Source organism: Ranitomeya variabilis, chromosome 1, assembly GCF_051348905.1.
Source record: "Ranitomeya variabilis isolate aRanVar5 chromosome 1, aRanVar5.hap1, whole genome shotgun sequence".
NCBI lineage: Eukaryota > Metazoa > Chordata > Amphibia > Anura > Dendrobatidae > Ranitomeya > Ranitomeya variabilis.
Window position 1 is genome coordinate 873,751,484 of NC_135232.1, and position 24,600 is coordinate 873,776,083.

The 24,600-nt window shown below is 48.6% G+C and overlaps 1 protein-coding gene across 2 annotated transcripts in view; it reads left to right on the forward strand.

Moving 5' to 3' along the window:
• LOC143788198 (alcohol dehydrogenase 1-like) overlaps window positions 1-24,600 on the forward strand; it is an 87,043-nt gene that overhangs the window by 30,928 nt on the left and 31,515 nt on the right. For both annotated transcript variants that reach the window (XM_077277657.1, XM_077277664.1), the window contains exon 4: window positions 11,441-11,528. In XM_077277657.1, the coding sequence (XP_077133772.1) occupies window positions 11,441-11,528 (88 nt within the window). The remainder of the gene's footprint in view (window positions 1-11,440; window positions 11,529-24,600) is intronic.

Here is a 24,600-nt window from a genome sequence, read left to right on the forward strand (position 1 = left end):
GGAGATCGTCGTGGGATACTCATTATTAAATGGATTACATCTGATCAGGGAGTATACTGTTGGTTTATTATTTTTACATTTCTTACAGGTGATCGAGAACTTCGGGGACTAGGTGATTGGTGAGCATATACTGTATGTTGTATGTTGCATGTACTGTATGTCTATATGTATGTACTTTATATGTGTTTGTGTTTTGTTTTACACTTGAACACAGTAGCCAGATGATGGGACTACTACTGTCCCATCATCTCGCTACCTGTCACTATAGCAGGCAGGCATAGCCAGATGGGACGATGCCTGCCTACAAATGGACCCGCATGCACACAGCCCCGTACACACACATACAGCCCTGCACAACCCCACATACTCATGCACACACAGATACACACAAACACCCGCACAAACAGCCCCGCACATCTTCTCTGCACACACAGATACACACAAACCCCCGCACACACAGCCCCGCACATCTTCTCTGCACACACACACAGCCCCACAGACACACACAAACACCCGCACACAGCCCCATACATCTTCTCCACACACACACACAGTATCCGCCCACACTCCACCCACACACTCTCCCTCCTCCCGATCTGCAGTGCTTCTCGCAGGCACATCCGCAGCAAATCCATAGATCTTTTTTAAACCTGCGGCTTTGCTGCAGATTGGTCTGACACAATTGAAGTTAATGGGTGCAGAAACGCTGCAGATCCTCAAAAAGAATTGACATGCTGCATAAAAAAGCTGCAATTCTGCACATTTTTTTTCCACAGCATGTGCACACCAAATGTCAATTTCACATTGACTAACATTGCTTGTGCACTACACTGTGGATTTGATGCAATTCCGCACATCCAAAAATGCAGCGGATCCACATCTAAATCCGCAACATGTCCACATAGCCTTAGAGGCAAGTGGTCAAGGAAAAGGTTGTAAGTGATGGTAGTAGAAGATGGGCAGTGCTTAACTAGCGCCGAGTAATGTTTTAGTTTAACTGCTCACTCAAGCATAGCCCATATTATGCCCATTATTGTAACCCGCCCAAATACCCATCCAATCAGGTCAGTCTTTTAGTTCTCCAAGCTCCAAGAAGTATCGTTTCTCCTTGCGGAGAGTGACATGTTAAGCATGTCGAGATGAGGAGACAAAGCCACAATGCTCCTCTGGAAAATATGCAAATTGTCTCTTCAGAGAGGAAGAGGACTAGAACTCTAGTGACACCTATTGGAAGTAGGGTCGACATTGACTGTTAGGATTGCTGCTTCCAATAGGTGACACTAGAGTTCTAGTCCTCTTCCTCTCTAAAGAGACAATTTGTGCAGTTCTCCAAGCTCACATTGCTGCTGTTGTCAACACCTTCTCAAAGATGGCTCTCTGAGGGTGCAGTCAGAGGGCTGTATAAATCAGGACACAATGCAAGGACTGGCTGGTGGCTCTCCCAGCTTCAAGGGTCACTTGCAAACCTGTGCGCTATGGTCTTAAGGCCCCGTCTCACATAGCGAGATCGCTAGCGAGATCGCTGCTGAGTCACAAGTTTTGTGACGCAACAGCGACCTCAGTAGCGATCTCGCTATGTGTGACACGTACCAGCGATCAGGCCCCTGCTGTGAGATCGCTGGTCGTGTCGGAATGGCCTGGACCTTTTTTTGGTCGTTGAGGCCCCGCTGACATCGCTGAATCGGTGTGTGTGACACCGATCCAGCGATGTCTTCACTGGTAACCAGGGTAAACATCGGGTTACTAAGCGCAGGGCCGCGCTTAGTAACCCGATGTTTACCCTGGTTACCAGCGTAAATGTAAAAAAAAAAAAACAGTACATACTCACCATCTGTTGCCCGTCAGGTCCCTTGCCGTCTGCTTCCTGCTCTCACTGACTGCCGGCCGTACAGTGAGAAGTGAGAGCACAGCAGTGACGTCACCGCTGCGCTCTGCTCTCACTGTACGGCCGGATCTCAGTCAGAGTAGGAAGCAGACGGCAAGGGACCTGGACACCGAAAGGCGAGTATGTACTGTTTGTTTTTTTTGGTAACCAGGGTAAACATCGGGTTACTAAGCGCGGCCCTGCGCTTAGTAACCCGATGTTTACCCTGGTTACCCGGGTGCTGCAGGGGGACTTCGGCATCGTTGAAGACAGTTTCAACGATGCCGAAGTCGTTCCCCTGATCGTTGGTCGCTGGAGAGAGCTGTCTGTGTGACAGCTCCCCAGCGACCACACAGCGACTTACCAACGATCACGGCCAGGTCGTATCGCTGGTCGTGATCGTTGGTAAATCGCTTAGTGAGACGGGGCCTTTAGTCATCCTGTGGATGGTTTACTTGCATTTTGGAAAAGTCTTCATGACAAAGATCTGAGACGAGGTTTCCCCCTCAAGGTATATAGTGACAGCTATCTATTCCAAACACAGTTGTACCCATAATTAAAAAAATTAGGAATAATTCACACATGCTAAAAAAAACACAGGGGTTATGCATGTGGCTCCAGAATACTATACAATAATGTCCAACAAGTTGAGCCAGTTAATGTTCAGCATTCCAGATGTCAAGTCTTCTATTGTTTATTTATCACTCCTATCAACAAGTTGCCTATCTCTTCGATGTCCTAGTCCATTTGGATATACAATTTGACCACAGACCTCTTGATTATTCCAAATGTCAATGTTTGACATTACAGAAATTGTCCATGGGTTAAATAATTTTACATTTTGAAAGATGAGGAAATACCAAACATGCTTTTTTATTTATCATATTTTGGGAAAAGGAAGGGAAGTATATTTAGAAAAAAAAATTGACCTCTTAAACGTAATTTTTTTTATCCTTGAATATTCTTTAAACTTTTTAGCTCCATAGTTAAAGGGGTTTTCCCGTGAACAAAGTACATTTTAATTAATAAATCTTGGGAAAAAACAAGTTCCACAGTTTAATGTATTAAAAAAATATTTCCTCTGCAGAGATAATCTTATAAATGTTCCCCAGCTATGTACTGTGTAATGGCTGTGTCTGACCGTGCAGGGACATGGTCTGATCATACCCCAGCTCCTGGGCAGAGGAGGACACAAAAGAAAGTATACAGACATTACAGGATGGGATAGTAGCTGATTCTTTGGCTGATTTCACACATCATTGTCTCCAGTACGTGTTGTGACAGTTTTCACACGTACCGGAGACACTGACACACGTAGACCCATTGAAATTAATGGGTCTGTGCACATATCTGTGTTTTCTCATGGACCGTGTGTCTGTGTGCCCCACACGTCGACATGTCCGTTTTTGTGCAGCTGCACGGATCACATGGACCCATACAAGTCAATGGGTCTGTGTAAACATCCGTGTGCCGTCTGTGTGCGTTTTTAAAGTTATAGGGTTAACATTGAAACAAATTGTTTCTTTACTAGCCAGGTGTCTAGACCTTGACATATTTGTTATGCCAAAGGGCTACTAACACACAAGCCAAAGCTGAGATCTCTTTGAGACAAATGTTTTTGACACGCTTTAAACACATAATCACTAATGGATAACACTTTTTGACATCTCTAACCATTTAATTACTGCATTAACCTTTCATTTTCAGATACAAACCTTTGGTTTGGTATGTATCCACACGGACAGCACACGGATGGTACACACGGATGTGACAAATGGACACAAGGACACGGATATCTCCAATACCAGTTTTTCCGGTACTGAAAATATCAGGATGTGTGAAACCGGCCCTTTAGTGAGGCAAAACATTTCACTACCTGTTTTTAAGCAGTGTCTTACCTCAAAGAAAAAAATCAGCTGTGATCCCATTATGTCCAGTCTGTATACTCTTTTGTCTCCTCCCCTGCCCAGAAGATGTAGTATGATCAAACTATGTTCCAGCATGGTCAGACACGGTCATTACACAGTACACAGCAGGGGCGCATTTACTCAAAGTTCTATTGATTAAAATGCTGAATACAATTAACTTTTAAGCTTGCTGCAGAACAAGTACTGGAGAGAAGATGAGTCTTGCCCAGGAAAGCTGAGGGAGAAAAGGGAGGCCAGAAATACTGCCTTTTGGGAAAACCATTATTCCTGGGCCTGCATTTTTATGGAGTAGTGGCACCTGCCATTCTCTCTCCTTTTCGTGCGGACTTTGTGCAAACTTTCCATTAACCCATTAGAAGCTTTTGGGCTAAACAATGGCCTATATAACTTGCAGTTAGTGTAGGATGATATGATGCAGCCATAGTCTTACTAAATAATGCAAATCTGCAGTGCTTTTGCCATGGTTTTGAAAACCATACAAAAATAAAAGTAGACTGGGGACACAATGAAGTTGAGATGCATGATCACATCATAGCTTGATAGCTAGCCTGACAATCAGGACTCCCGACCTAGGCTTACTGTTTCATATATGCCCATGAAGCAGTATGTTCAGTTTGGGAGACCAGACCACTGCCAGACGTACATCTTGTGAGGTTTGTGCTTTGTGCTCCCAGGGCCTTGACTTCTGACCTTGGACTCCCTGATCACTCAGACTCACAGCTTAGCCGTGAGAAGTGACTAGCGTCACACACAAGACCTAGATTTTCATTTTGTAATGTGACTTGCACTAGTGTGTAATAAGATAATGTAGGAAGATGGACTGGGCCTGTGATACCTCCCTCGTGTCGGTTCCAGAACTATTGGGGCTGTCACCATTGTTACAGGTGGAAAGCTTTCTGATCCAGACAGACCTTTGCACTCAACTGTAGGGGGCGTGTCAGAGTTAAAAGGGATGGTGCGTAGGAAAGCGAAACAGTTGGTGGGCAGACAGAGCGTGCAGCAGGAGAAAGTTGACTTGCTCTCTGTGGAGCTACGCAATAGTTCAGGCCTGCGCTGCAGCTCTCCAGCCCTTGCACACATTGACTGTGAGGAATGTATATTCATGTGCCCACTCACCCCTGCGACTGAGAATCCTTCCCGCATCATTCCGCTGACTGCCGCGAGCGTGAGGCCTAAGACTGACCAGGCGTATCTGCAGTGCCCCAGAGTCCTGGTTGCTGCAGTACTGACGCTCCGCCGCTATGGGGAGCTATGGTACGTCTGATGGCACTGAAGGAGTTCTTCTGACCAGGTATCAGTCACCAATACACTTCACAGTCTGGCCTCCAGGGGGAGCTAAGGGTGCTATGTATTAGGCCACTCCTCACAATCTGGTAAAACTGGGGGTTAGGCAGGAAGTTAGACAGAAAGCTATACAAAAACTCCGGCACACTACTTGACAATAGAGAAACTTCTCATTCTTCAATTATTTTTTATTGCAAAAAGAATATGGTGAATTTCCAAAAAATTAAGAAAATTAGTTCATTTTTAACACAGCAAAAGGGATCTCCCAAATTGTTATTTTCACAATCCGTATGAAGTAATAAATGCTTAGCGTCTCAATTCCTTGTATCTCAACGTTTCGGCTATAACGCCTTTTTCAAGAGAACTAAGGTCCCTCTGCAATACATGTAAAACATATACGTCAAAATAATAAAAAAAGTGAACATAACATCGAACATACAGAATACTACAACATGCTCCCCTTGTTTACTCTTGTTAGTTTCACAAAATTCACCTTATAAATGTCATAAGACGACAATCTCATACTATATACATATTTGGGAGAAGCATCGCACAATAAGTTGTTATCAAAGTCTATTTGTCTGTGAACTAGTCAAACTAGTCATCTTTAGGAGAAAAAACTAGGTAGAAATCGCTATCCATGTAACTATATGTCAAAGTGTGCCTGCATATGATAATATCTATTTGTGTCCAATCTCATGGCAAGTAGACCAATTAAGTACCCCTTTATGTGGAGACATAAGGTGAAATACTATACAAAATCTAAAGAAATAAATAATAAATAATAAAGAGGACACAGTCCGCATACTTGCAACTCATAAGAAGCCGGATAGGGAAACCCACTGCGGGAACAGATTACATATTAAGTCCGAATACAATAAATGCAATACAATGTGCCGCGTTTGCAATCATCAGGTCCATTAATTACCTTAATCTTGTGGAGACGCCGTGTACATACTAACGCCCGAAGGGGGGAACCGCTAAACTGCAGGCATTGCGTGTCTAATGTGCGGCCGGCATTTTATCCTGTGCCTGTGCGCGTGCTCGTAAGAGTACTTCCGGGTGAGAGTGCAAGTGACGGCCGTGCGACGGAAATACCCGAACAGCCGAAGAAAGCCGAAGGAGTGCGTCTGCGCAGAAGAGCCCGGATCCGGACTCTAATTTCCACCAGAAGGCTGTAACAAGACAGGGAAAGGGGGATAATTAGTTACAAGGTCAATGCAGTAATAATACCATATAGGTACACCAGCCAACACTTACATACGATGTACTTTTATTATAACATGGGAAATTTTTACTATTACGCCGTAGTGGACTACAATAAGCTAGACTATATAAAATATAAAATATAAAATGTGGAGGTCGGATGTCCATAGGGAGAGATGAAATATATATAAAAAAAGTAAGTGAAGATGGTTAGTCCATCCATTAGCATATCAATGGACATTTTCCATGCCACGCAATTTATCCAATAAGTGGAAAAGTGCCATGAAGAAGAAAAAAGAGAAAAAAAAGGAAAAAAAGAAAAAAATATAAAATAAAGAAAATACCCTGTAAGACACCAATTAATAAGAGACCTCGTATTCTCTGTTTAAACCATATGGAGATAGAGTCTGCAACGTGTGAATCCAATAGGATTCCCGTTCCTTTAATTTTTTAATCCTATCTCCACCCCTCCTAAAAGCAGGTACGTGGTCGATGACCTGAAACCTGAGTTGGGCCACACTATGTTTATTTTGTATAAAGTGGGCAGGGACAGGTAAGAGGGTCCTACCACACCTGATGGTGGATTTATGTTTAGAGATTCGGTCTCGGATATGTTGGGTAGTTTCCCCAACATACCCGAGACCGCACGGACACTTTATCAAATATATAACATAAGATGAATTGCAGGTGAACTGCCCCCTGATAGGAAATCTCTTCCCCGAACGTGGATGTGTAAAAGACTCACCCTTCAACACATTAGAGCACTGATTGCAGCTTAAACAAGGGAACGTGCCATTACGAGGTGCAGACAAAACCGGTTGGACTGGACCCTTGTAACTAGGGCCAACATCCGCTCGGACCAAGTGGTCCTTAATGTTGGAGCAGCGTTTACTGCAAATGATTGGTTGGGACTCAAATTCCTTAACCTGTGGATACGCTTTTTTCAAAATATCCCAATGTTGGAGAACACATTTGTTGAAAAGATAGTTTAAGGGATGAAAGGTACTGACAAAAGCCATCCTAGGGGTTTGGGAAAGTCTGTTCGATGTAGTAGTGTCTCTACTGCATGTGAGAACACGATCTGGGTACCCCCTAACGAGAAATTTCTCATTCATTTCCCGATGTCTGATGTGTCCGACTTCAGGGTTGGAAACGATCCTGTCTACCCTATCGTGCTGGGATTTAGGGAGAGCTCTTTTTATGTGATGGGGATGGCAACTGTCATATTTCAGGAGACTGTTCCTATCTGTAGGTTTCACAAAAAGGTCCGTCTCGATTTCCCTAAGTTCATTGATGGTAACCCTAGTGTCCAAAAAGTTCATGGAGACAGGATCATGAGATAACGAAAACGTGAGACCGGGTAAACATGAATTGAGGTCTCTATGAAAGTTGAGAAGTGTCTCTACGTCACCCGTCCATATTAGAAAAACATCATCTATATACCGTCGCCAATAAATGACGTGTGCGATGAAGTCTGAATGTGTATAGACATAGGATGACTCAAAATTGTCCATAAAAATGTTGGCATAAGGGGGTGCCATGTTGGACCCCATGGCAGTACCCCTCATTTGTATGAAAAACTGGTCCTCAAAAATGAAAAAATTGCGGGTCAATACCAATGTGAGTAGATCTTTACAGAATTGTTGCTGTTGACTGGAGAAATCTGTATGATGGGATAAAAAGGACATAACCGACTCAATTCCATCCTGGTGTCCTATACTAGTGTATAGACTATTCACATCCATGGACACTAACAGACAATTTGTCGGTAAACCCCGTATATTTCTAAGTGATGTCAAGAAGTCAGTCGTGTCCTTGAGATAGGATTTAATTTGTGGTACCACGGGAGATAGAATCTTCTCGAGTGTAATGGCCAATGGAGATAATAAGGATTCCGTGGAAGCAACTATAGGGCGACCTGGCGGCCTCACTGGATGTTTATGAATCTTAGGGAGTGTATAAAACACTGGTATAACTGGATATTGTTTTATTAAGAACTCCCCTAATTTAGTATCTATAGTGCCAATTGTGACATAGTGGGCCACTAAATCCTTGATTTCTCTACTTATTTCGAAGGACGGATTGTTTGCAATAGGTTGATATGTGTCCAGATCCCTAAGTTGTGTTCTGATCTCCTGCATATAATAGTCCTGGTCTAGGACTACTATTGAACCCCCCTTGTCCGCCGGTTTTATTATAATCTGTTTATTATCCTTCAGTGTTAATAAAGCTCTCTTCTCCTCAACGGTAAGATTGTGTCTCACATGATAGTCACCCCTCCCCATGGATTCTAAGACCCGCCTAACGTCATTTCTTACCAACTCAATGTAAGTTTCCACTGGATGGTAAGAGTGTGGGGGCTGAAAGGAACTGGGAATTCGTAGATTTAAAGAAGTCAAAGTAAATTTACAACGTGAAGACTCCAATATAACTGGAACATCAGTCTTATTGTTAGAAAAATGTGCTTTTAATCTAATATTCCTAAAAAAACGATTGAGTTCTTGATCCAATTGAAAGGAATTAAACCTGGGGACCGGACAGAAACTCAGTCCTTTCTGTAACACAGATAATTCAGAGGGGGAGAGGCACTGCAACGAGATGTTGTAGACAATGTTATTGGTAAAGTCAGTACCTGGGACCTGGTTGCCATTCTGCGCTGCTCTGATCCGTATCCGCTGACTCCTCCTCGTTTTCCTCTGTGGCCCCGGCCTGTACGTTGTTCTAAAAAAGACGGGCGTGTGGAGCCAAAATCGCTCTCGGAACTGGTGGAAAATGGACTGTAGTCCCGTCTTACAGGTCTCCGATTTCTGGAATAGGTGGAAAATTGCCATTTATATACTTGGTTATTTTTATAGTCTTCTGTATCACGTAAAAACTTGTTACGCTTCCTAATTTGCAGATTATCACGCAAGTCCGAAATAGTTTTATCCACATTGTCTTTCAGCCCTTTAAAGTCCTCCGGTGAAGCTGTACTCCTTAGTTGTTGCTCCGTAGATGAGATTCTGTTTTTCAATTCAACAATCTCTTTCTGTAAAAAGTCAATGGTTAATATCATTAAGTCCATAGAACATTTGTTAAGAATTGACTCAAAATTACCACAGTATTCGCTATTGTCTTGAAACAGTGTGGGTCGTAGGGGAACCCTCAGGCCCCTAGGTATACGTTGAACCCGATGATACTCTGCCAAGGTTATGCTATGAAGATCCAAAGCCGTAAGGCGTTTTAAATCTTTTTCAAAGTCTCTGGTTCTTAACTCCTCAGTGGGACAGACAGAAAGCTGACTGGGTTGGAACCAGGCAACACCTTGTGGCAGAGGGTGTTGTAGGGGAAGATTCAGAGGGGTCCCTGTCAGGGGTGGGATCCTGACAGAGGCCTAGCAACCAGAGAGAACGTTACGGGACCGCGCCTGCACGATATAGCGGCGGTACCCAAGAAAGGACAAGAAGCGAGGTTTATTGTGCTGAGTGAGAAACGAGATCAACGCAACAAGGAGAATACCAGTAGGAGTCGTGCTGTAAGACTAGGCAACATCCTATTGAGGCGCGTAATCGGTGGCCGGAATGCCGAGGAAGTACTAAGCTCCAAGCAATACTTCAAACCTACGGCAGGACAGTCAGTTATAGGCAGGTTGTCTCACCCAATTGACCTAGGAAGACACAGGGGGGTAACAACAGGAGTGGGGCGACGCTAGAGTCCCGGAAGAGCTCCGAGCCTCCCCGTCATACGGGTGCGTCCTAACCATAATATCCGGGGGACGTGGAAAAACATCAGAATCGAGTTGTGAGGGAACACGAGAAACAGACACAACAGTTGTGGGGACTACCCCGTAAGCACAGCAGGGGAGGACCACAACACACAAGCGCTAGAAGGTAGGCACAGATTTCCACCTGCAAAGGGAACTCTGGAGGTGCCATCGGACCGGCCGGACTTGCGCAGCCCGGTTAACCGTATTCCGGATTGAGGATCCTGAAGCCTTCAGTAAAGAGGTAAAGAGACTGCAACCTGGTGTCCTCATTATTCACTGCGACCGGCACTTCACCGCACTATAACACCATATCACCATACCTCCTCCTTTATTGTACGCCCCTCAGCAGGGTCACGGACCGGGTCTAGCCACCGTGACAACCCCAGGACAGAGACTCAGAGACCCGGTACTGGGTACCCCTCGGCCCTGCGGCAGTGGGGGCGATACATATCCTCTAGAGCCGAGTAGCTTCACCCCCGTCACCGCCACTTAACTGAACTGAGACACCTTCCGGCGGTGTCAGAGACTGCTTCACATCATGTAAGTTGTTCCAGGCACTCAGGACCTTGCCTTGGAGAGACAGGGTCAGGAGACAGTGCATCAACTTTTTTCAGGATCAGGCCAGAGACTTCACGCTTCACTTACGGCGCCACCATGAGAATTCAAGCTTTTACAGCCTGGAAACAATCAGATTGATAAGTTTACCCGTTTCATAACCATTTGCTCTTACCCTGACACGATATCCAGTTTTACTCCCCTATTAACCCTTTCTCTCCCTGCGTGGAGTATCCTTTGTAATAAACCCTTTAACTCTTGTTCTGCCTCCTGCTCGTCACTGCATCCCCGCAGTCCAGAAATTCAACAATAATATGAAGGTTTTGAGCCTAATCTATTTAAATGGATTCATGATTTATAGTGTAACACTTTTCTGAATGGGACCTTTTTCCCTTTTTTTTTAATATCTGGTGTGACCTCAGCCTTAGAGAGCAAAATGCTTGTAAGTTCGAAATCAATAATGCTGCATCTCTCAACATTGTCTACATGAGCACAGTCAGGAGGCCCCCTAATCATTAGACTAACAGTCAAACCAATCCTTATCGATTAATGGTTATGGAGACTTATATTTTGAGGCTTGAAGCCTTAACAGGTCTAGATAAAAATGTTTTGCTGAATGACAGTGTGCAAAAATTAAAAAAAAAAGTGGTCCATCTGTGGTTCATTGCCTCATCTTGTCAAGTGGAGGCTTCAAGTAGAGGTTGGAATGGAGCAGCAGTCAAGTGTGTTCTATGGGACTGAATTAACCAGCTAAGCGTTGTACAACATAAAGCTGTTCAAACATTGCTTCAGATCTATGGTAGGCTACTACCTATGGAATAATCTGATTTATTACCTAATTTTTTATTTTTTTTCAAGGTGACAAAGTAATCCCACTATGTATTCCTCAGTGTGGAAAGTGCAGTTCTTGTCTTAGCCCAAACACCAACTGCTGTTTAAAAACACAGTAAGTATTTTTTTTTGCTTAACTTCCAATAATTGGCCCTTACATTTATTCTTCCATTACTGCACAAACTGCTGCCACCTCTGTGGGCAGTACTTTTGATTGGTTGATATTAGAATATATGGAATCAGCATGTGAGATAGGAGAAGACCTACTCTTGGGATCTGGACAGACTTGTGTCTTCTTGTTAGGCTGGGTCTCACTTGTGAGTTCAATGAGAGAAACTCGTGCATCAATACCCGGAACTGCCGCTGGTACTCGAGACTGGAATGTGCGGCTGCATGTATTTCTATGCAGCCGCATGCTCCGGTAACGAGCGCCGGCGGCAGTGCTGGGTATTGATGCCAGAGACTGACACGAGTTTCTCGCATTGAACTCGCAAGTGTGACCCCGGCCTTAGAATAAAATACTGCAAACCTTATTTTACTAGACATTACCAAGATCAGTTTTATTTGAAATCAAACTCAACAGTTTGTATATAACTTGTGAGAAATAGGGTTGAGCAACTTTTATTTTTATAGGATCGGGTCGGGTTTCACGAAACCCGACTTTCTCAAAAGTCGGGGTCGTCCGAAACACGAAACCCAATGCAGTGCAATGGGATACTATGGTTCCCAGGGTCTGAAGGAGAGGAAACTGGGATCCTGGGATCCTGGGATCCATATTAATGTGTAAAATAAAGAATCAAAATAAAAAATATTGATATACTCACCCTCGGACGCGCCCTGGAACTAACCGGCAGCCTTCCTTCCTAAGAATGAGCGCGTGAAGGACCTGCGGTGACGTCGCGGCTTGTGATTGGTCGCGAGCGGTCACATGGGCGGTCACGCGACCAATCACAAGCCGTGACGTCATCTAAGGTCCTTCACCCTAGTATATACTCACCCTATTCCTATTAGGTATATACTCACCCTCGGACGCGTCCTGCTTCTTTCTGGCAGCCTTCCTTCCTAAGAATGAACGCGTGAAGGACCTTAGATGACGGCGACTTCTGAAAATGGCCGACCCGTTTCGCTCAACCCTAGTTAGAAACACTTTGGAGGTATATACTGTATGCCACTTGATGATTTTTTTTTCTTTTTTAGGAAATGTGTAGACCAGCAAACCTTCAATTTGGTTGTGTGTTTTTTTTTTAACATCTTATACCATATATGTTAAAAATGTCATATTTTTATTTTTAGAACTGACTTTTACAGATGTAGCAATACTGAATGTTTCTAATTTTAAATTTTTATGCATTTTAAAATGGGGAGGGGGTAGGCAATGATTCTAATTGACATTTTTTTACATTTTTTCTCAATATGTATTTTAGTCCCCTTAAGCAACTAAGACCTGCAATTGATCGCTTGTTCTATATGCTGCAATAGAACAGTATTGTTTATAATGAAAAAACAAAGATTTGCTATATAACCTTGCTTCACAGTGCAGCAAAGCATCACAGTAAGGCCGGCATCACACTCAGCGTATTTAAATATGGTCCATATTTTACGGCTGTAATATGCAGAAATGTTCCAAAAATAGTGATCCGTATGTCATCCGTAGGCAGGGTGTGTCAGCGTATTTTGCGCATGGCATCCTCCGTATGTAATCCTTATGGCATCCGTACTGCGATATTTTCTCGCAGGCTTGCAAAACCGACATCTAATGGATTTATGTGCTCAAATGTTCGTTAAAACATATATACAGTATGTATATGTATATATATATATATATATATATATATTTATATCTAATATATAATTGCCTAGAATACTACTTCCTGCAATTTGTGCCAACTTCCGTGGCTTTGTCCGGAGCTAATGTCCGGAGCTAATGTCCGGAGCTAATGTCCGGAGCTAATGTCCGGAGATAAGTGACGTCACCAGTGTCCTACACCCAGGCAGAGCACAGGGGCCCCAGGCAGCATATGGGGCCCCAGGCAGAGCACAGTGGCCCCAGGCAGAACACAGGGGCCCCAGGCAGCATATGGGGCCCCAGGCAGAGCACAGGGGCCCCAGGCAGCATATGGGGCCCCAGGCAGAGCACAGTGGCCCCAGGCAGAGCACAGGGGCCCCAGGCAGAACATGGGGCCCCAGGCAGAACATGGGGCCCCAGGCAGAGCACAGGGGCCCCAGGCAGAGCACAGGGGCCCCAGGCAGCATATGGGACCCCAGGCAGAGCACAGGGGCCCCAGGCAGAGCACAGGGGCCCCAGGCACCATATGGGACCCCAGGCAGAGCACAGGGGCCCCAGGCAGCATATGGGGCCCCAGGCAGAGCACAGGGGCCCCAGGCAGCATATGGGGCCCCAGGCAGAGCACAGTGGCCCCAGGCAGCATATGGGGCCCCAGGCAGAGCACAGTGGCCCCAGGCAGAGCACAGGGGCCCCAGGCAGCATATGGGGCCCCAGGCAGAGCACAGTGGTCCCAGGCAGAGCACAGGGGCCCCAGGCAGCTTATGGGGCCCCAGGCAGAGCACAGTGGCCCCAGGCAGAACATGGGGCCCCAGGCAGAGCACAGTGGCCCCAGGCAGAGCACAGGGGCCCCAGGCAGAACATGGGGCCCCAGGCAGAGCACAGGGGCCCCAGGCAGCATATGGGGCCCCAGGCAGAGCACAGTGGCCCAGGCAGAGCACACACCAAATCGGAGGCCGAGGGGCCCCGCCAACCAAATCGGAGGCCGAGGGGCCCCGCCAACCAAATCGGAGGCCGAGCGGCCCCGCCCACCAAAGCGGAGGCCGAGGGGCACGGCCCCGCCCACCAAAGCGGAGGCCGAGGGGCCCCGACCACCACATCGGAGGCCGAGGGGCCCCGCCCACCAAATCGGAGGCCGAGGGTCCCCGCCCACCAAATCGGAGGCCGAGGGTCCCCGCCCACCAAATCGGAGGCCGAGGGTTCCCGCCCACCAAATCGGAGGCCGAGGGTCCCCGCCCACCAAATCGGAGGCCGAGGGTCCCCGCCCACCAAAGCGGAGGCCGAGGGTCCCCGCCCACCAAATCGGAGGCCGAGGGTCCCCGCCCACCAAATTGGAGGCCGAGGGGCCCCACCAACCAAATCGGAGGCCAAGGAGCCCCGCCCACCAAATCGAAGGTCGAGGGGCCCCGCCAATGAAAGCGGAGGCCGAGGGTCCCCGCACACCAAATCGGAGGCAGAGGGACCCCGCCCACCAAATCGGAGGCCGAGCGGCCCCGCCCACCAAAGCGGAGGCCGAGGGTCCCCGACCACCAAATCGGAGGCCGAGGGTCCCCGCCCACCAAATCGGAGGCCGAGGGTCCCCACCCACCAAATCGGAGGCCGAGGGTCCCCGTCCACCAAATCGGAGGCCGAGAGTCCCCGCCCACCAAATCGGAAGCCGAGGGGCCCCGCCAACCAAATCGGAGGCCGAGGGGCCTCGCCAACCAAATCGGAGGCCGAGGAGCCCCGCCCACCAAATCGAAGGCCGAGCGGCCCCGCCCACCAAAGCGGAGGCCGAGGGGCCTGGCCCCGCCCACCAAAGCGGAGGCCGAGGGGCCCCGCCCACCACATCGGAGGCCGAGGGGCCCCGCCCACCAAAGCGGAGGCCGAGGGGCCCCGACCACCAAATCGGAGGCCAAGGGTCCCCGCCCACCAAATCGGAGGCCGAGGGTCACCGCCCACCAAATCGGCCGAGGGTCCCCGCCCACCAAATCGGAGGCCGAGGGTCCCCGCCCACCAAATGGGAGGCCGAGGGGCCTCACCAACCAAATCGGAGGCCGAGGGGCCCCGCCCACCAAATCGGAGGCCGAGGGGCTTTGCCAACCAAATCGGAGGCCGAGGAGCCCCGCCCACCAAATCGAAGGCAGAGGAGCCCCGCCCACCAAATCGGAGGCCGAGGGTCCCCGCCCACCAAATCGGAGGCCGAGAGTCCCCGCCCACCAAATCGGAGGCTAAGGGGCCCCGCCAACCAAATCGGAGGCCGAGGGGCCCCGCCAACCAAATCGGAGGCCGAGGAGCCCCGCCCAACAAATCGAAGGCCGAGCGGCCCCGCCCACCAAAGCAGAGGCCGAGGGGCCCCGCCAACCAAATCGGAGGCCGAGGGGCCCCGCCCACCAAATCGGAGGCCAAGGGTCCACACCATCCAAATCAGAGGCCGAGGGGCCCCACCAACCAAATTGGAGGCCGAGGAGCCCCGCCCACCAAATCGAAGGTCGAGGGTCCCCGCCCACCAAATCGGAGGCCGAGAGTCCCCGCCCACCAAATCGGAGGCCGAGGTTCCCCGCCCACCAAATCGGAGGCCGAGGGTCCCCGCCCACCAAATTGGAGGCCGAGGGTCTTGCCCACCAAATCGGAGGCCGAGGGGCCCCACCAACCAAATCGGAGGCCGAGGAGCCCCGCCCACCAAATCGAAGGTCGAGGGGCCCCGCCCACGAAAGCGGAGGCCGAGGGTCCCCGCACACCAAATCGGAGGCAGAGGGACCCCGCCCACCAAAGCGGAGGCCGAGGGGCCCCGCCCACCAAAGCGGAGGCCGAGGGTCCCCGACCACCAAATTGGAGGCTGAGGGTCCCTGCCCACCAAATCGGAGGCCGAGGGTCCCCGCCCACCAAATCGGAGGCCGAGGGTCCCCGCCCACCAAATCGGAGGCCGAGGGTCCCCGCCCACCAAATCGGAGGCCGAGGGTCCCCGCCCACCAAATCGGAGGCCGAGGGTCCCCGCCCACCAAATCGGAGGCCGAGGGTCCCCGCCCACCAAATCGGAGGCCGAGGGGCTTCGCCAACCAAATCGGAGGCCGAGGAGCCCCGCCCACCAAAGCGGAGGCCGAGGGGCTCCGCCCACCACATCGGAGGCCGAGGGGCCCCACCAACCAAATCGGAGGCCCAGGGGCCCCGCCCACCAAATCGGAGGCCGAGGGGCCCCGCCCACCAAATCGGAGGCCGAGAGTCCCCGCCCACCAAATCGGAGGCCGAGGGTCCCCGCCCACCAAATCGGAGGCCGAGGGTCCCCGCCCACCAAATTGGAGGCCGAGGGTCTCGCCCACCAAATCGGAGGCCGAGGGGCCCCACCAACCAAATCGGAGGCCGAGGAGCCCCGCCCACCAAATCGAAGGTCGAGGGGCCCCGCCCACGAAAGCGGAGGCCGAGGGTCCCCGCACACCAAATCGGAGGCAGAGGGACCCCGCCCACCAAAGCGGAGGCCGAGGGGCCCCGCCCACCAAAGCGGAGGCCGAGGGTCCCCGACCACCAAATTGGAGGCCGAGGGTCCCCGCCCACCAAATCGGAGGCCGAGTGTCCCCGCCCACCAAATCGGAGGCCGAGGGTCCCCGCCCACCAAATCGGAGGCCGAGGGTCCCCGCCCACCAAATCGGAGGCCGAGAGTCCCTGCCCACCAAATCGGAGGCCGAGGGGCCCCGCCAACCAAATCGGAGGCCGAGGGGCTTCGCCAACCAAATCGGAGGCCGAGGAGCCCCGCCCACCAAATCGAAGGCCGAACGGCCCCGCCCACCAAAGCGGAGGCCGAGGGGCCCGGCCCCGCCCACCAAAGCGGAGGCCGAGGGGCCCCACCCACCAAATCGGAGGCCGGTCCCCGCCCACCAAATCGGAGGCCGAGGGTCCCCACCCACCAAATCGGAGGACGAGGGGCCCCACCAACCAAATCGGAGGCCGAGGAGCCCCGCCCACCAAAAGTAAGTGCGGCCCCAAAAGTAAGTGCGCCCCCGGGTGCAAAAGTAAGTGCGCCCCCGGGTGCAAAAGTAAGTGCGCCCCCGGGTGCAAAAGTAAGTGCGCCCCCGGGTGCAAAAGTAAGTGCGCCCCCGGGTGCAAAAGTAAGTGCGCCCCCGGGTGCAAAAGTAAGTGCGCCTCCGGGTGCAAAAGTAAGTGCGCCTCCGGGTGCAAAAGTAAGTGCGCCCCCGGGTGCAAAAGTAAGCGCGCCCCCGGCCCCGGGTGCAAAAGTAAGCGCGCCCCCCAGTCCCGTGTGTGAAAAGTGCTGCTGTAAAGCTGGTAGCGCTGTTCAAGCACCATGTATTTCCTTCAGGAAATGCCCATCTAATATATAATTGCCTAGAATACTACTTCCTGCAATTTGTGCCAAGAAAGAACATACCAATATACATAGTTATTGATACATATTATTTATTATTTACATTATTGTTCTTAAGCAAAGAACCGTTGTTGTGGCATTTGCCACAACAATCAAAGTTGTCGTCTGATGTCTTTCATCCCTCTCCTCATAAGCATGTTCATGGATCCTGTGTAACTGTACCTTAAATAACAAGAATTGTCAAGAGCTGGTGAGTGCAGCCATTTTTTGTTCTTTCTTACTATTATTTATTAATTGTATTATTCTTAGATTTGAATAAATAAAGTATATATGGATTCTAGACTCCCGATTCTTTAGAATCGGGCTGCCATCTAGTGTATATATATATATATATATATATATATATATATATATATATACACTCACTGGCCATTTTATTAGGTACACCTGTCCAACTTCTTGTTAACACTTAATTTCTAATCAGCCAATCACATGGCGGCAACTCAGTGCATTTAGGCATGTAGACATGGTCAAGACAATCTCCTGCAGTTCAAACCGAGCATCAGTATGGGGAAGAAAGGTGATTTGAGTGCCTTTGAACGTGGCATGGTTGTTGGTGCCAGAAGGGCTGGTCTGAGTATTTCAGAAACTGCTGATCTACTGGGATTTTCACGCACAACCATCTCTAGGGTTTACAGAGAATGGTCCGAAAAAGAAAAAAAATCCAGTGAGCGGCAGTTCTGTGGGCGGAAATGCCTTGTTGATGCCAGAGGTCAGAGGAGAATGGGCAGACTGGTTCGAGCTGATAGAAAGGCAACAGTGACTCAAATCGCCACCCGTTACAACCAAGGTAGGCCTAAGAGCATCTCTGAACGCACAGTGCGTCGAACTTTGAGGCAGATGGGCTACAGCAGCAGAAGACCACACCAGGTACCACTCCTTTCAGCTAAGAACAGGAAACTGAGGCTACAATTTGTACAAGCTCATCGAAATTGGACAGTAGAAGATTGGAAAAACGTTGCTTGGTCTGATGAGTCTCGATTTCTGCTGCGACATTCGGATGGTAGGGTCAGAATTTGGCGTAAACAACATGAAAGCATGGATCCATCCTGCCTTGTATGGAGCATCTTTGGGATGTGCAGCCGACAAATCTGCGGCAACTGTGTGATGCCATCACATCAATATGGACCAAAATCTCTGAGGAGACACACATTGAGACACACACACACACACACACATACACATATATATATATATATACAGTGTATATATATATATATATATATATATATATGTATATATATATATATATATATATATATATATATATATATATATATATATACACTCACCGGCCACATTATTAGGTACACCATGCTAGTAACGGGTTGGACCCCCTTTTGCCTTCAGAACTGCCTCAATTCTTCGTGGCATAGATTCAACAAGGTGCTGGAAGCATTCCTCAGAGATTTTGGTCCATATTGACATGATGGCATCACACAGTTGCCGCAGATTTGTCGGCTGCACATCCCAAAGATGCTCCATACAAGGCAGGATGGATCCATGCTTTCATGTTGTTTACGCCAAATTCTGACCCTACCATCCGAATGTCGCAGCAGAAATCGAGACTCATCAGACCAAGCAACGTTTTTCCAATCTTCTACTGTCCAATTTCGATGAGCTTGTACAAATTGTAGCCTCAGTTTCCTGTTCTTAGCTGAAAGGAGTGGTACCCGGTGTGGTCTTCTGCTGCTGTAGCCCATCTGCCTCAAAGTTCGACGCACTGTGCATTCAGAGATGCTCTTAGGCCTACCTTGGTTGTAACGGGTGGCGATTTGAGTCACTGTTGCCTTTCTATCAGCTCGAACCAGTCTGCCCATTCTCCTCTGACCTCTGGCATCAACAAGGCATTTCCGCCCACAGAACTGCCGCTCACTGGATTTTTTTTCTTTTTCGGACCATTCTCTGTAAACCCTAGAGATGGTTGTGCGTGAAAATCCCAGTAGATCAGCAGTTTCTGAAATACTCAGACCAGCCCTTCTGGCACCAACAACCATGCCACGTTCAAAGGCACTCAAATCACCTTTCTTCCCCATACTGATGCTCGGTTTGAACTGCAGGAGATTGTCTTGACCATGTCTACATGCCTAAATGCACTGAGTTGCCGCCATGTGATTGGCTCATTAGAAATTAAGTGTTAACAAGAAGTTGGACAGGTGTACCTAATAAAGTGGCCAGTGAGTGTATATATATATATATATATATATATATATATATATATATATATATATATATATATATGTCCTCATATGAACTCGAGCTTGGGAACTTTTCCCGGTCTCCAGTTCATGAGGACATCCAGCAGAGGGCACATCACCGCAACTCAAGGTAACTACAGGTCACCCTGCTTTCCATTCATTCCCCGGGGTTTTTACAGGCACGAGCACTGCTTTAGCAGAGCTCCTGGCTGTAAAATGATTTAACCCCTTCAGATGGATTGACTTCGTGGGACTTGACCTGAGCGACGGAAGGTATGAGATATTGTTGTTTTTTTATTTTTCTTTTGTTACAGAACGAGGGTCTTCAGGTGGATTACCAGTATAATAAAATATTACAACACCCTGTGTCTTTATTTCATTAAAATACTTTTAAATAATATGTGTGTGTTTTATTAACCATTTCGTACTATTGGATTAATAATGGATAGGTGTCATAACTGATGCCTTTCCATTATTAATCTGGCTTAATGTCACCTTACAATAGCAAGGTGACATTAACCCTTCATTACCCCATATCCCACTGCTACACGGGAGTGGGAAGAGAGTGGCCAAGTGCCAGAATAGGCGCATCTTCCAGATGTGCCTTTTCTGGGGTGGCTGGGGGCAGATGTTTGTAGCCAGGGGGGGCCAATAACCATGGACCCTCTCTAGGCTAATAATATCTGCCCTTGGTCACTGGCTTTACCACTCTGGTGGAGAAAATTGCGCGGGAGCCCACGCAAATTTTTTCCGCCATTTAACCCTTTATTTTACAAGCTACAGCGCCCAAATTTTGCACATACACACTACTAACATTAGTAGTGTAAAAAATGCAAAAAAAAAAAAGGGATATGAGATGGTTTACTGTATGTAAACCATGTCTCATATCCTGTCGGGTTTGTGAAGGAGAAATGAAAAGCCAGCAATTGAATTACCGGCTTTTCTCTAACACGTATTTTACGGACGTAGTTTATGCGCTCATACGTCCGTAAAACTCGCTAGTGTGACGCCGGCCTAATACTAATATGGGACCTATAGGGGCCTTCACGAGGCACCCGACTGTACCTGTAGTCAAGATTTTTATTATTTTTCCTAATTTTTATTAAAGAAAATCGAACTAAGTTTAGCAGACCATGCTAACAATGTACTGTGCTTTTGGTTGAGTCATGCCAATGAAAAGCATAAACTGAAATGTATGAGACTGTATTCTGTACCTATCTGCTATATACTAGTAGCGTGACAGCGTACCATATATTACGTGTTGCAAAATATGGATCCAGTCAAATGTGTGATTAATATGTATTTAACATACAATGTCATTTAAAACTAATCTACTATATAATTGTCTAAGGGTCACTTGCGTCTGTCTGTCTGTCACGGATATTCATTGGTCGCGGCCTCTGTCTGTCATGGAATCCAAATCACTGATTGGTCGTGGCAAAACGCCCACGACCAATCAGCGACGCGCACAGTCCGGAAGAAAATGGCCGCTCATTACTCCCCGCACTCACTGCCTTGCGCCCGCATACGCTATCCGGTCACCGCTCACACAGGGTTAATGCCGGTGGTAATGGACCGCGTTATGCCGCGGGTAACGCACTCCGTAATCGCTGCTATAAATCCTGTGTGTCCCCAATGTTTTACTATTGATGCTGCCTATGCGGCATCAATAGTAAATAAATGTAATGTTAAAAATAATAAAAAAGCAAAAAACCTGCTATACTCACCCTCCGTAGTTCGCCGAGCAGCTGGCGCCGGCCGCCATCTTCCGTTCCTGGCCATGTATTGCGAAATTACCCAGAAGACTTAGCGGTCTCGCGAGACCGCTAAGTCTTCTGGGTAATTTCGCAAAGCGGCCTGGGAAAGGAAGATGGCGGCCGGCGCGAGCGGCTCGGCAGAGCTTTGGTGGATCCCAAGCGTCAGTAACTGCTTCCTGGATCCCGGCGCCAACGGAAGGTGAGTATATAACTATTTTTTATTTTAATTTATTTATTTTTTTTAACAGGGATATCATGCCCACATTGCTATATACTACGTGGTCTGCGCAATATGCTACATGGGCTGGGCAATAAACTATGTGGGCTGCGCAATATACAGCGGGCTGCGCAATGTACAGCGGGCTGCGCAATATACCAACGTAGGCTGGGCAATATACTAAGTGGGCTGCGCAATATACTACATGGGCTGTGCAGTATAATATGTGGGCTGCGCAATATACTATATGGGCTGCGCAATATACAACGTAGGCTGCGCAATATACAACGTGGGCTGTGCAATGTACTACGTGGACTGCGCAATATACTACATGGGCTGGGCAATATACAACGAGGGCTGGGCAATATACAACGTGGTGCACATAAATTCAAAGCCATGAGTCTGACCAGACGTGTCTGACCATCATAGAAACTGCATCTTTTAAACTGCAGATTTTTAACTGCTATGAATTAGACTAGATTTGGACAGGAATTGACTGGAAGGTAAAGAAATAGAAAACTACTTTAATGTTCCGGTTTCTTTTAACATTCACCCCCATACTACTGTCTTTCTTCCTATCTCCTGTAAGCCCTCCACCCAGTAAGGAACTAGTCATTTCTTCCTCCATCCTCCCCAGCCACCTCACCTCCTCCACAGAACTATTCCTCCACATACAATCCTTTCTCTCCAGGCACACACGGCCACATCATGACCTATCCAGCTCACACCTTCTAACGCTCTCTCTGCTGCTCCTCATTGCTGGTGACATATCCCCAAATCCTGGCCCTCCTCATCACATCCCCACACTCATTTCTAATCCCCTGCCACGATCCTCTACACGTCTTCGCAACAACAGTAACCTCATACCCATTCATCCAGCCCCCACTCCCCCAATTTCCCTACCTGGAGCACTATGGAACGCACGCTCTGTCTGCAATAAACTGTCATTTATCCACGACCTCTTTATCAATAACAAACTCTCCCTCCTCGGCATCACTGAAACCTGGCTCACCCCCTCTGACTCAGCCTCTCCAGCCGCGCCCTCCTATGGTGGATTCCACCTCTCCCACACCCCTCGCCCCAACAGCAAGCACGGCGGAGGAGTTGGTTTTCTCCTGTCAGATAACTGCTCCTTCGCCCCAATCCCACTGCCACCCTCTGTTACCCTCCCTTCCTTTGAGGTGCACTCCGTGCGCATTTACTCCCCCTCCAACCTCCAACTGGCTGTCATCTACCGTCCCCCAGGGCCAGCCACCACCTTCTTTGACCACTTCACCACCTGGCTACTCCATTTCCTCGCCGCTGACTTCCCCACCATCATCATGGGCGACTTCAACATCCCCATTGACACTTCCCTCTCTGCTGCCACTAAACTTCTATCTCTCACTTCCTCCTTTGGCCTTGCTCAATGGTCTTCTACAGCCACTCACAAAGATGGTCACACACTGGATCTTATCTTCACCCACCTCTGCTCCCTATCTAAGCTCTCTAACTCACCTCTTCCTCTTTCTGACCACAACCTGCTCACATTCTCTTCCCTCTCCACTCCCTGTCTACAATCCCCACCCCACAAACTTGCACGCCCTCGCAGAAATCTTAAACACCTTGATCTACACTCACTTTCTGAATCCCTCCTCCCTCTCACAGACATTAGCTCCCTACACAATGCAGATGACGCCGCCACTCTATACAACACCACAATAGCTGTAGCCTTGGACTCGGTTGCCCCTCTCACACATACCAAAGCTCACAAAATCAACAGACAGCCTTGGCACACCCACCTGACCAAAGAACTGAGGCGATCTTCCAGGGCTGCAGAGCGGAGATGGAAAAGATCCCACTCCAATGAGCACTTCATTGCATTCAAACAGTCCCTCACTACCTTCAAGACCACACTCGCCACAGCAAAACAAACCTACTTCTCATCTCTTATTTCCTCCCTGTCCCACAACCCCAAACAGTTATTCAACACCTTCAATTCTCTCCTCCGCCCCCCAGCACCTCCTCCCTCCCCACTCATCTCTGCTGAAGACTTTGCCTCATTTTTCAAGCAGAAGATTGAGAACATCAGAGACAGTTTCAGTCGACAACCCCCAGAACCCTTCCTCCCAACTACCCAGCCCTCCACCTCCAAAACCAACTTCTCCACCATTACAGAAGACAGACTCTCCACTCTACTCTCAAGATCGCATCTCACCACCTGTGCACTTGATCCGATCCCATCCCACTTCATCCCAAACCTCGCCACAGTCTTCATCCCAACCCTAACCCATCTCTTCAACCTATCACTAACAACTGGTGTTTTCCCCTCAAGCTTTAAACATGCCTCAATCACACCCATCCTCAAAAAGCCCTCTCTTGACCCATCCTCTGTATCTAGCTATCGCCCTATATCACTTCTCCCCTATGCCTCAAAACTACTGGAACAACACGTCCATTTTGAACTGTCCTCCCATCTATCTTCCTGCTCCCTCTTCGACCGCTTTCAATCTGGCTTCCGGTCACACCACTCCACTGAAACTGCCCCAACTAAGGTCACCAATGACCTATTAACCACCAAGGCCAAGCGACACTACTCTATCCTCCTCCTCCTGGACCTGTCCTCTGCCTTTGACACAGTGGACCATTCCCTGTTGCTGCAGACCCTCTCATCCCTTGGCATCACAGAATTGGCCCTATCCTGGATCTCATCATACCTAACAGACCGGACATTCAGCGTCTCCCACTCACACACCACCTCCTCACCTCGCCCCCTATCTGTCGGAGTCCCGCAAGGTTCAGTTCTAGGGCCCCTGATCTTCTCCATTTACACCTTTGGCCTGGGACAGCTCATAGAATCTCACGGCTTTCAGTATCACCTCTATGCTGATGACAC